Source organism: Ananas comosus, linkage group 3 (assembly GCF_001540865.1).
Source record: "Ananas comosus cultivar F153 linkage group 3, ASM154086v1, whole genome shotgun sequence".
Taxonomy (NCBI): domain Eukaryota; kingdom Viridiplantae; phylum Streptophyta; class Magnoliopsida; order Poales; family Bromeliaceae; genus Ananas; species Ananas comosus.
Genome location: NC_033623.1, coordinates 12,510,298 through 12,523,706, shown reverse-complemented (window position 1 = coordinate 12,523,706; position 13,409 = coordinate 12,510,298). Strand labels below are relative to the sequence as shown.

The 13,409-nt window shown below is 34.6% G+C and overlaps 1 protein-coding gene across 2 annotated transcripts; it reads right to left on the bottom strand.

The window, feature by feature from the left end:
• LOC109707023 (NAC domain-containing protein 37-like) lies at nucleotides 5,529–10,964 on the bottom strand. Of its 2 annotated transcripts, XM_020228065.1 has the most exons (4): nucleotides 10,846–10,964; nucleotides 7,769–7,934; nucleotides 7,392–7,663; nucleotides 5,529–6,418 (listed from the first exon to the last, which is right to left on the bottom strand). In XM_020228065.1, exons 2-4 carry the CDS (start codon nucleotides 7,929–7,931, stop codon nucleotides 5,825–5,827), a joined length of 1,029 nt encoding a protein of 342 aa, XP_020083654.1. In that variant the 5' UTR covers nucleotides 7,932–7,934; nucleotides 10,846–10,964; the 3' UTR covers nucleotides 5,529–5,824. The 2 variants fall into 2 exon arrangements, with proteins under 2 accessions (XP_020083654.1, XP_020083653.1); XM_020228064.1 differs by lacking the exon at nucleotides 10,846–10,964 and having other exon boundaries at nucleotides 7,769–7,940.

Here is a 13,409-nt window from a genome sequence, read left to right as displayed (position 1 = left end):
GCATGTGTTTTTGTTATGTACTTTAAAAATAAGGAAGATGAGGGGCTCCTGTACGGTTATTAATTATGTAAGCTTCATATCTATGATGATGAGAATAACTCTCCTCTACAAATTTGGTTTGCCAATTTGTCTGATATATTGTGAAAAAGGGATTAGCTGGCCTTGTCCTATGAGATAATTAACTAATATTAAATTATTGAAAAAATTTATGCGAACTTTCAAGCTAGCGCGATCAAGTTATTATTAGATGACTTTTGCGTATCCTGCTGCACATAGAACTTTTTCCCGAGACCAGTAATTTCATCTTACATTTTTAATTTAATAGTTCAATTTTTAAATACAATTAATGCATATTTTTTCTTTTTTTTTTTTTTGAGAAAGAGGTAGCATGCTACCCGCTTCATTCATTGATCATATGAACTAAGCTACAAATGNCTGTTTTTTATTTTTTTCCTCGTCCTGTCTTCGGAGACCTTAGCTACTTCCATCCTTTATGCTCAGTTTATTTTACTTAATGAATAAAGCAGATAGCTTGCTATTTTTTCCTCAAAAATAAAAAAATAAAAAAAATTAAGGAAGATGAGGGGCTCCTGTACGGTTTTTAATTATGTAAGCTTCATATCTATGATGATGAGAATAACTCCCCTCTACAAATTTGGTTTGCCAATATGTCTGATATATTGTGAAAAAGGGATTAGCTGGCCTTGTCCTATGAGATGATTAATTAATATTAAATTATTGAAAAAATTTATGCGAACTTTAAAGCTACCGCGATCAAGTAATATTATTAGATGGCTTTTGCGCATCCTGCTGCACATAGAACTTTTTCCCTAGACCAATAATTTCATCTTACATTTTTAATTTAATAGTTCAATTTTTAAATACAATTAATGCATATTTTTTCTTAGTGATGAATATTGAAAGGTGCATGGATGGGACCTGGAGAGTGGATGCGCAAATGCAAGGCATGTATGTATGTATACTCTGAGTGCAGATGTGACAATTTCTCGTGTATATGTCAGGCCACTATTCATTGCCATATCAATTATTAACTGCAACAATAATTCTNCTAACGGCACACCGTTTAGAGGGGTCGTTGAGCCCCCTAACATTCCAGCTACAGACGCGAAACATATAAAAAACAGATAGACTCTCACCACCAAAACCTAAAAAAAGAGTCTACAAAAACCCTACTCGTCCTGCCCCCTAACATTCCAGCTACAGACGCGAAACATATTTTTTCTTATTGATGAATATTGAAAGGTGCATGGATGGGTGGGACCTGGAGAGCGGATGCGGAAATGCAAGGCATGTATGTATGGATACTCTGAGTGCAGATGTGACAATTTCTCGTGTATATGTCAGGTCACTATTCATTGCCATATCAATTATTAACTGCAACAATAATTCTGTCACCTAGTAGGCGGCGAGCCTTCAACAAATATCAAATCGATACATTTGCTGTAATGTATAAATATTTCTCACAAATAAAACAAAAAGAAAGGACAAAAAAAAAAATAATATAATCTACGTTTTCGTGGAAATCTATTCTTTCTACATTAAAAGAAGGAAGGACCATAAGGTGACACATGTCTCCCCCCCAAACCCTTCTTTATTCTCTCTCTACTATATATATAAATAATATATATATATATATAATATAAAATTTTAAATTTTGATATTAAAATTTAAAATTATGATACTTTCAAATTTTAAATTTTTAAATTCCAAATTTTATATTTTATATTTTATATTTTATATTTTAATTTTAACTAATAATATTTATTTCTAATTTTTTAACTTCAATTTAAATCTCTAAACTCTATGAAACTAATTAATTAATTTTAGTAATAATACGCGTAATAAATCGCATAATAAAATCTAACCTAATAGATTCAATTTAAATCACGTAAAATATCGTTGTATAAAAAAAATACATAATTTAAATTTCAAGAGAAAAATTTTAGAAATATAGTGTATATGTGTATATATATAATTAATTTTATTAAACAATTTCTTCTACAAATTTATTTTCCTTCTATTTATTGATTTTTTTAAATTATTTTGATAGATTTATCTCAAATCCTTCTCATATAAATCTTTATAAAATAAATTGATGTATAAATTTACTTACGCATATACCAATTTTAATCTGTTATTTAAATAGATTTAACTATTAAACTATTTTTATATAACTTTTATTTAATTAATAATTAAACTTATAAAAAATAAAATTTGTAAAAATATTTTTATATCCGCAGCCTCGCGCAGGTATTTCACTAGTACAAAACAATACTTTGGTTTGGTGCTTTACGCACGTACAGTTATCATGATTACAGTCGGGCTCTGGCTTCATCTAAATTAATTAACATTGTCCAGACCTCTATATTTATAGCTTATAATGTTTCTACTCAGATAATTTAACCGCCTTAAAAATAAAATTCATCTAACTTAAACTATATAAAATTTTACTGTAATTCTACTTTGACCCAATTATAAAAAAAATAAATCTTAGCAAATTAGACTCTAAATTAAGGTGAGCATATACAACCCACGGGAGGCGGGAGATCCAACTCTATGGAGTGCCCATGAATCTGTATGGCGGAAGAGACCAATTAAGATGGAAGATGTCAAGAGTAAAGAGATCTATGAAATTGCTCGATCAGGAGCACAAGGACAAAAGTTATCTCAAAGACTCCAGAAATTGTACCTCCACCATCATTAATCTCATGTTGTGTTTTTTCTTTTGAAAAAACTCTTTTTTTTGCGGTTCTAACCAGATAAGCCACTAATAAATGGCGATTAATTGCAGTTATGTGAGATCATCTTGTTAGGTAAACAATTTCTCTAACAAAAATCTGAAATTTTCGCAAACCACAAAAAAAGTGATTAACCATCTCTGACCCTTCCAAACAAAACACACATCCCTCCTCCCCCTGCCAACACTTTACGGGCGAAAATTTTAACTTTGAGAGGGATATATGCAGATGTTCCACATTTGTATGAATTTCTATTATGAACTCCAACTTATTGTAGAAAATTATAAAGCGATTTGACCGAGAATGTTTCGGACTGGGCTTATCTCTATTGATTTCATCCATTCTAGAGTACAGCGTGAAGACGGAAAGTACTTGGGTAGTTGGCCATGTTCTATGAGACAATTACTTAACGTATCAATTATTCAAAAAAAACTACGCGAACATTAAAACACAATCAAGTTATTATTAGATGACTTATGTTTATATTGCTGACATAGAACTTTTTCCTTCACTGATAATCACCGGCTCACTTGTGCTTTTGGCAAGTCATGCAATAGTTATGCTTCTTGCACCGAAAAGCGGGTGTATATTTTACATTGATCTTCGCATTATCCAAAAATTAATACTTTCATACTACTCTTATCACTGTTTATTATTTTAGTATTGAAAAGTTAGAATGAATTGTACAAATCCTCAAATAATATAAGTGTAAGATAAAAACTTAAGAGAGTAAGATATAAACAAGCACCATTTCCCATGGCATAATCTCTGAAAGTACTTCAGCAAAGGTCATATATAATTGTCTTTATTGGAACAAGAAAACATCAAAGTACTTCATTTATGACCTACCTAGCTAATAACAAACAAAAAAATTATGACCTAATTAATAACAATAAAGAGCTCCAATCAAAAGGAGATGAATAATGTTAAGTCGGATAACTGTGATTTTTTTTTTTTTATTGTAGCAGTTAACTACGTAGGATATAATGATATATCTCGAAGTAATTGTATTATGTCACGTAAAATGACAAAAGGTTTTATTAAGACAATACGTCAATTTCTGTTAAAATGATGTTTTAGAAAGTAATCATATGGAGACTTTTGATCTAATAACTATGAAAGGAAAGACTTCTTCCTAATACTTCCAAATATTTCCTGAGAAATTAAAATGGATATGGTATATTCTTGTCTTAAAAAAACAAAATGCCAAGTCCACTTAAAATTAAAAATTATACAAAATGTGTATTATTACTTTATTCAATAACTTGCGTAGTGATGGAAATGGGCCACGGACTAGTTTGATAGATGGGCCAACTAGGCCCAAGTAAGAATTGTAAATTGATTATGGGCTGATAAATGAATTGAGCCTCTGGCCCGTTTTCTCGTTGTAGATTATTATAGATGGCTATAAAGCGTTGACTAAGAGGCGCATTTGTTAGGTATCTTTGGACCGGGCAAACGAGCAGGTTAGATAACCCGTGGGCGGATCATTCTACCCACAAGCCATATGGGTATGAATAAAATTTACCTATATATTTTTGGACAGTCAACATTTTACCCGTACTTGCCCACAGACTGGTGGGTACTGGGTAGTTATGCGGATTATCCGCAAGATTTTTTTTTTTTTTGCTCTTATACTTTTCGAATGCAAAATACATATATATAATTTTTAAAAATATAACATAACTTGTTGTTTGAAATATCATAATATATAATAAATAATATAAAATCTTATAACGCATAAATTATATAATATTAAAGTATTTTACCATCTCAAACTTTCATGATACAAAATTATAATGATTATAGAGTCAATATCATAAAAATTATATATTTTTTAATTAGAAAAATATTTGCTCGTACCGAGTTGTCCAAAACACCCACAGCTTAATAGGTATTCATTCATTTACCCATAATTTTTTGGATAAGAAAAATTAGTATCTATATATATCCACAAATTTGCGGTTAACTTGCGGGTATCTGTGAGTACCGATAGAGATTGTCAGATCTAGGTATCCGTATCCTAATGTAAGCTTTCGAGCTTCTGCAAAAATTTTGCTCAAATATATTCTCTAGTCCAGTGCCATGAAAATAGAGCATGTAGAGGTAAAAGCTGTTTGAAGAAGCAATTGCTAGAGTATTGTTCATATCACAAGGCCGTACTAGTCAACTCCGGATCCAGTAACTACAATGAGAAGGCGACCCGAATTGGGTCGCCGAATTGGCAAAGGTAGAAATTTTCCCAAAAAAAAAATTGCTATCAGAGGGGATCATAAATAGTTCATTTCCTTGCATCTGGCAATTAAAAGGGGAAGATCATGAAAACAATTTGCAGAGGGCTCGCAATTTAATTTGATTTTTTTTTTTTTTGAAAAATAGATAGCACCCTATCCGCTTCATTCATTGATTCGATTAATTAGGGTACAAGTGTGGGGCAACGAGGCCCCGAGAGGGGTGGAAAAAAAAAAAAAATTACGAGTAGTTTGAAGGCTCGCGAAGGAGGTCCCACTCCTTTATGAGCAATTTAATTTGATTGATCAAAGAAACTCTTACTATAACAAACCAGCCTATTTGTTTTTGTTTTTTTTAACAAAATAGAAGGAAAGAATGAAACTACACGCACGGCTCATCAATGCATTATATTTTTCTAGAGAAAACGTACTCTTTATAAAAAAAAAATTGCATAGTCGTACTGAAATCAATGTCTAAATTAGTTCATTCAACATTAATTAATTCCTGCTGGTTATGTATTACAGGCAATTATTTTAATTAATCATGCAAACAATGACAATTATCTCATATTAGTAAGCAGTACTCGTGCAACCACATTCCACAAAATGATAAGCCAATAGAACTATATGTATTAGGCCCCGACACTAACCATAGTTAGAGATAATCAAAGAGCTCATTAAGTGCAACTCCACTTCTTCTGCACAAGAATATATAGCCCCCACTAGTAACCATGCAACCCCAAACATATATATATATATATATATATAGAGTTGAACAAAATAACCAAGTTAAAAATCGTGAATCTTCGATCTCTTGGACCCTCCATTTTATGCTTACTTCTCAAACACGCAGATCCCAATGTCGCACTCCGATCCCGAAGAGCTCAAGAACCCGCTCAGCTTCCCCGCAGCCGCCGCTGCCTCATTGATATCACACCCCCCCTGAAGCAGAAGAAGTGCCATCTCCGACTCTTGGTCGACGCCATAACCCGAGACCACCTGGTCGGCAGCGAACTGGTCCTCAGGGCTCAACTGGGCCGCGACGAACTTGTCAAGCGCCCTCCAGTCGGTCACCTTCTCGGCCACGTGACATCCTCTTGTTTGCTCATCGTCATCGTTCTCCACCGCAGCGACAGATGAGAGCAGGCTCGGCCACTTCACGAGGGGTATGGAGGGGCTCTCAAGCTGCGGCAGCTGAACGAAGTGGTTTGATTGCAATACGTTTGCATTGTCGAGCTCTGTCTCTTGCTTGCAAAGAAGGCCGGACTGCTTTGGCGGCCTCTGTAGGTATGTCAAAGGATCGGCGACGATAGAACTCATCTGAATGGGTTCATCGTACGAGTAGTTGCATTCCCACAGATCGACGGCGCTCCGGCTCGCGCAACTGGTTCGCTTCTTGAACGCCCGGCACACAACCCACCCTTCTTCCTGTGAAAAAGTAGTAAGTGGATATAATACCCTACTAGGAGATGCCTTTTGGATGTGTGAAAAGAGATGCATGCTTGTTAAAAAGGGTGGTGTGTCGGAGTCTCTAAAGGGACGTAACTGAAGCTTTTTCCATGAATGAGATGAGACAAATTGTTTTGATATAGGTGTGAATAGAGTTCCGTAGGAGTCATGCTTAAAAGGGTGCTGTTTTAAAGTGAAAAGAAGCTCAAGCTAGTGCTCCTTTTGTGATAGTGGGGTTGAAGCTTTTCATGTATACGTTACAAATGGGTGAAAGGAAACGGATTTTGGATGATCACTTTCTGATCAAGTTCTCAAATTAAGCAATAATTTAGTCCATTAGAAGATTCTCTCTATATAATTCTTTCTTAAGCTTAATTATCTCTCTTATTTCTCATTAACTTAGTTTAATTTCTTGTCTGGGATTCTTTGTACGCATGCATTTTTCTTATCAAAATATTCTTAACAATAGATACGAACCGATACGGTATACCTACTTGACATTGTTTAGAATTCTGAAAGCGCGAGTGCTAAAGGAGAAAACTTGTTGTAAACATGTCACATACATGCCCTAATGTCCTTCTGAATGAGCTTCATCTATAAAAAGGAATAGATAATTGTAATCAACTATAAACAATTGGTTTAATGATCATGCATTAGATTTTTATGTAACCATCAAGCGGCCTCTCCAAATTATTTTCTTTAAAGCTTTTTCTTAAAAGGATTTTCTTGAAGCTCTCTCAGTGGTAGTCCAAATATGCGAAGAACCGTTGGAGGACAACTGTAGCTAAGCATTAATCATTTTTTTTTCGTTTTTTTCTTTTTATGTTGAAATTGTTAGACATGAAGAGGCAAGACGTTTATTATATGTTGCATATATTTAACTGCTTAGCTCATCTACACTGGACAAGAATTGTTCAAATGCACAAATGAAGTAGGTCTGTTTTGAGCTTGCCTGTGGTGGTCCGTTCTCTTCGGATTCGAGCCTGTACTCGTGCATGATCCAATCAGTTTTTTGCCCATTAGGCGCTCTTCCTTTGTAAAAGACAAGCGTCTTCCTCATGCCGATAAGTTTGTTCTTGTCGTGGATGGCCTTATCTCGCCCAGTTGCCTTCCAAAAACCGGCCATCGTCGCCCTATTCGTCCTGGTACCTGTTGGATACTTTCTGTCTTTGTGGCTGAAGAAGTACCACTCGCTTTGCTCTTCATATCCGATCCGACAATGTTCTTGAAGCATGAAGAAACAAGTGGAAAAAAGAACAAGATCATATGTGGAAATGCATAAGTATGGTTAAACAGATGGTAAATGCTTGTTAATATGGTGGTTCTTACCTTGGAGGTCCCATGGCTCAATTCTATAGAGATCGATATCTCTAATGACATCAAGATCTATCTTTTGAGAAGCAACCTTCTTCTTAAGGTAATAACCAACAAGCTCCTCGTCAGTCGGGTGGAATCTAAAACCGGGCGGAACACATGATTCTGTGGTGTCCATCACCTGCATCAAGTTTCACCAGTACACTTACTAATTAAACAATGTTAGCCATAAACATTAGTTATTTGTCTTACTGTAACAAGTAAGCCATGGAAGGCATGCTGGAGAGCTCATACACTTGTTAAAGTTCTAGGATAAGAGAACAGTTATCTTGAGGGTTGTGATGGCTTCTATTTTTAGTAGTTAGTACTTCAAAGTCTGAACAGGAACCAGAGACATGCTGCAGCCCTGATAATGATTTTGTCTCATCAAGGTGAAGTGCATAAATGATTCATCAAGAGCATGTGCCCATTTAGTCCACACCAGACTATAGCTATGCTAAAAAGATAAAAGAAAAGAAAAAGCTGGAGTGCAAAAGAAAATGGCAGTGCATCTTACACTCCTTACCAAAAAAAAACTTTTTCTTTTTGATTGAACTCAAAAAGTTTGCAATTTCTTTCACTTTGGGAGATGCAAACAGCAAAAGGTTCTATGTTTCCTTAGGAGCTTTATTTGAGTTGATCATCACTCTTAAAAACAGACAAACTAAAAGTGGCATTAATTTAGGAGAGCTTATCGAGGATTTTGGTGCAAACGAAATAAGATATCGATCACAACTAAAATTCAACCTCAAATGAAAGATTAATGTTTTTCATTCTTTCGGGTAATTGACTTAATTTATATTATTCATTGTTGCTTCAGAACCCATCAATCCATGGCCAACACCAAATCTTTTAAGCTCAGCAGTACCACCACAACCTGAAGTAAATATTCACAATATCTTCCATGAAGATATTTTGAACAAATAATTTCGTTAGCCCATTATGTATCAACTGATTGCGAATATTCTTGGTAGAACAGTTCAGCAAAGGAAGAAAAAAAAAAAACTAAGAAATCAAAATGCACAAGTTCTTCGGCTACTCATCTTCGTGCATGCGACGCATTATTCTATTTGAGAGGCTCATCGATCCCATGCATGCAACATAGAATAAAGAAGAACGTGAAAAGAGAGGTGGTAACTAATATGATATTAATATATACAGTACATGAGGAATAGGTTGAGGCTGCGAAAGTTATGAGGTCCGCAGAGCATGGGACAAATACTGGCTTACGTTTGCAAGGAGAGACAGCATGCGCTTCGTGTTGAAAGAGATCCAAGGAAGAAAAAGAAAAAAATAAAAAAAAGGTGGTGGGGGAGCAAAAAGAATAAATGGGAGGAGATGATAAGGAATATTAAAGGGAGGAGTTCTTGGATCAGGCCTGGGCAGAGAGAGAGAGAGAGAGAGAGAGAGAGAGAGAGAGAGAGGGTCTAAAAAGGAGAACATTCCTTAGGCTCTGCACGGCCTCTGACCCACTTGTCCCTTTGTCTACTTATTCCATAGCACAAATGTGGACCTTGGTCTCTGCAAAAGAACTAACTGTATACTTCCTATGACAGGTTCGAACTACATTTAATATGTATGCGACATTGGAAGAAGGGAGAACAAAGAAAGGCTAGAGAGGGTCAATCCTTTTGGATATTGGTGTTGTTGTTGTGCCAGAGAGAGAGAGAGAGAGAGAGAGAGAGAGAGAGAGAGAGAGAGAGAGAGAGNAGAGAGAGAGAGAGAGAGAGAGATGCAAAATGTAAAAGGTGAGGGCTATAATAATTTGCATTAGGAAAGAATGGATTTACTTGTTGGATCTAGAAGAGAAATTATGATAAGAATTATGAGAGGAAAGAATGGATTTACTTGTTGGGTCGAGAAGAGAAATTATGATAAGAATTATGAGAGGAAAGAATGGATTTATTTTGTTGGATCTAAAAGAGAAATTATGATAGGAATTATGAGAGGGGGAGAGAGAGGAGACCAAAGAAAACATGAAGAGTTATAGCTAGGCTATTTCAAATAAATTATAGATGCATAGGCTAAACTGGATCTAAGGATAAATCTAGAAAAAGAAAGTAGAGAGATCATTTAATCTTAGAAAGAACTTCGGGCATGGCAGATTGATTTGGGATTTAAAAAAAATTCAAGAACAACAAGACCTTCAGAAAATAGTTCATTATAGACCTATTAAATTAAGAAAAGGAAGTATCATATTAGATTTGTCCAATCATTCAGAAAAAATGTGAATGATGTTTTTGTGCAAGATTTTGAAGTTCGAGAGCATGCGGTCACGATGAAAGTGATTTGATGAATTCAAATGCTATATAGAAGCTTAATGTGATCTTTTAGCGCTCCAGTCTTAATAATTCTTCCATAAATTTTAAAACAAATTAATGCATGAAATTCAATGGAAACTAGAAATGAAAATACTAACTAAGATCTAATATTTTTAGGATCAGAACCATGCATAGAGAATGTAACAAACTCAAGATCTCAAATATCATATGAGCTTTAATCAAGGTTTATCATAAAAGAAAACGATGTATATGACAAGACCACGTAACTAGAATTCCCCAAGCATTTTGCCATGCAGAAAACAAAAGAAAAGGAGAAATAGCAGGATAAAGAAAATTCTTCCAAAATCAGAAACTATATATGTAAGTGTGGCCAGAGTTTCCAATGAAATCGTTGGAAAGATCTTAACGGAATAGCTGAGACAGCATCAATAAATAGCCTCACTTTCCATTAAACGAAATCCATGTGACCTCTGAGAAGTCCAACGAAGTAGAAAATAATATAAGCAAGAGATCATCTTAGTGTACATGTTATACAGGTGAAAACCCTAGGACACTATAATTCTAGATCAGTACATATATCCTAATTATGATACATCTGATAGTAAGACCGAAACCCAGACTCAGAAACCAAGCAAATTGTATCTTAATAAGGATCTACCTAGCTAGGAAATAAAATCGAGAAAAAAAAAATCCAATAAAGATCAGAAAATTTGTTGCATGTACATCCATGCAACATGTGTTATACCAACCCTGCAGGTTACTGAAACTTACCTTAAAACTGACCTTCCTATTCCCTTCTTCTTCCTCGGGATGAAATTAAGAAGAGGAGCTCAAATGGTTCTCCGGAAAGAGTAGAATAGTTTACGGAGCTACAGCAAAATTAAGGAGCTTCTCTTTGTTAGAAGAGAAAGAGGAGAAAGGAGAGGGTGGAGGGTATAAAAAAGGGAGGGACCCCCCCCTTTCGATTGCGCGTGGGTTGATGAAATGAACGTCGTGGACCCCTCCCACTGCGTGACGTCACCCCTTCACCCTCCTCTCCCCCACCACCCTTCTTTCTCTCTCTCTCTCTCTCTCTATCTCTCTCTCTAAGTAAAGTTTTTCTCCTTTCTCTCTTCACTCCTCTCTTACCACCACCACCACCTCCACCACAATCTCTCCTTTATATTTTCTTTTGGGCCGGCACCTTTTGGGCTATCTTATCACACAAGGGTTCTTTGGAGTGCATATATATATATATATATATAGAGAGAGAGAGAGAGAGGAGCTACTATGTTCTTATGAATATAGACTCATTTGTACTCATAAGTTTTCAGTCATTTAGATGAAGGGATGTATGGTTAAAATAATACTGGTCTAAACAGGTGAGTAGGTAGTCGGTTACATAGTATGATCCACCGGATAGAAATAGTCAAATAGGCAATTTTAACAATAAAAAACTTATGAGTACAAATCGGTCTATCTTTATAAGAGTATAATAGCCGGACTTTCTCTAGATAGAAGATGGTTACAATGCTATCAATAGCATTAGGCATTTGATACTATCAAATTTTCTCCTTTAGATCCACCTATTTAATCATTTTCATCCTTTAGATCATACAATTTAACTAACCACTCATTCAACCTTAGAAAATCACTATCATCCTAGCCGTACACTATTTCATCCAAAGGCTGAAAACTTAATAACACCAATGACTTTGTGCTATTAATAATATTCTAATCTAGTTCTATATTATGATATATATATATATATATATATAGGATTGGATATAATCTTAAGAACATCCAAGGGGATAATTGGTTGGGGATTGGGGCTTGTGGGGAAACGTGCAAGCTGGGCGCAGGGTCTAAATAGATGTGAGCATGATAGTGTGTGAGCTTGATGTTGCAACCCTCTTTATTGGGTTGACATTCTACCTAAAATTTTTTGGGTTGTCACCCTCATTGGATGTACCAATCTGATGATGATGGGCGGTCTTTGTTGGATTGGTAATTAAGTTCTATCATTAATTTTAGGGGCAATATTTATTATATAGGTGAGAACTTAATTTGCCTCCAACAATATATACATGCTGTCTCTTGGTAATTGATATGCAGTTCATATGAGGGGCAAAAATGTTCAAGTGTGACAAACTGAGAATGGCGCCATTCTTTTACATATTATTATCAAATTTTAACTTTGGAGCAATGCTATATTTAATAATAAAAAAAAAATCAATGCTTTACAAACTATTATATGTAGCCGTTTTTAATTGGTGGCCGAGAAGTGTAAATTAGAGAAAGTAAGCATGACTTATAATTTCAAGATTCAAATTCAACTATTGAGTTTTAGAATTTATAAAATGTCGTAAGACTTGTTTGTAATTAAGGATAGCATTTTCCTTTAACTTTGTTAATTAACTATCTATTCAAGTTGAGATTTATTAAACCAGTTGTGAAATATATATATATCAATTAATGCAAGGAAAAAGAGAATTATTTATATAAAAGCAATAAACATGAGCAGCACCCACAGTGAAGAATTAAGCTAGTGGTTTAATGTTTAGACTAAATGTTAAGTGCTCAGTGTAATTCACAAGTAGATGACATATGTAATGATCAAACTAGACTGATCAAGGCTTAACAGTGGATAGCGTGAATATAGATGTTATGCCCACTCTCGAAAGTAGATACAAATAAAATTTAAACTAATTAAAATGATTAGTTAGTAACTTAATTTTAACAATATGTGGGTCCTACTGTCTAGTGAGTTGATAAATTTTTGGATGTTATGATAGTTTCCACTGCTCAGTTTACTAAGACTCAATTAATGATCAACTGCTACAGTATATTGTGAAACTTTGTAATTAAGTAGGAAAAAAGTAATTCTCAAAGTTATATTATCTTCTTAGAAATTTGAGAAGCATAATAGCTTATTACGTACCTTTTTGTCAATTTCAGAGGCCTTATATGATTGCAGTAAATGAACTCAAGAAAGAAGAGACATATACCTTCAAAAATTGTTCTGGCGCCGTACAATTAATATCAATTCCGAAATATACTAAATATTTAATTACAAGCTGAAAAGTTGTCTAGATATGGTACACTTTAATTTGCAAATTTTATTTACTAAAGTGCCTAATGTTCGAATCACAAATAATTAGTAAAGGTTAAGCATGACAATAAAATAGTAGAGCTAATAATTAGTGTTTGCCGACTGCCGGAAGTTTCAGATGGAAGGGTACGCAAACAGCTACTTAAAAATTGAAATGACGGAAAATATATTTCACCACCAGTTGTTATATTTTTATTTAGATGTCGAAATAAATTGTATAGTGTTGACTTCTGTTGGGCCTCCG

Excerpts from the sequence above, each read along its gene's own strand:
- LOC109707023 (XM_020228064.1), bottom strand. The coding sequence starts at position 7,940 with ATGCAGGTGATGGACACCACAGAATCATGTGTTCCGCCCGGTTTTAGA. Across the intron at positions 7,664-7,768 it reads TGAGCCATGGGACCTCCAAG|AACATTGTCGGATCGGATAT; the intron begins GTAAGAACCACC and ends TCATGCTTCAAG. Across the intron at positions 6,419-7,391 it reads AAGAGAACGGACCACCACAG|GAAGAAGGGTGGGTTGTGTG; the intron begins GCAAGCTCAAAA and ends ACTTTTTCACAG.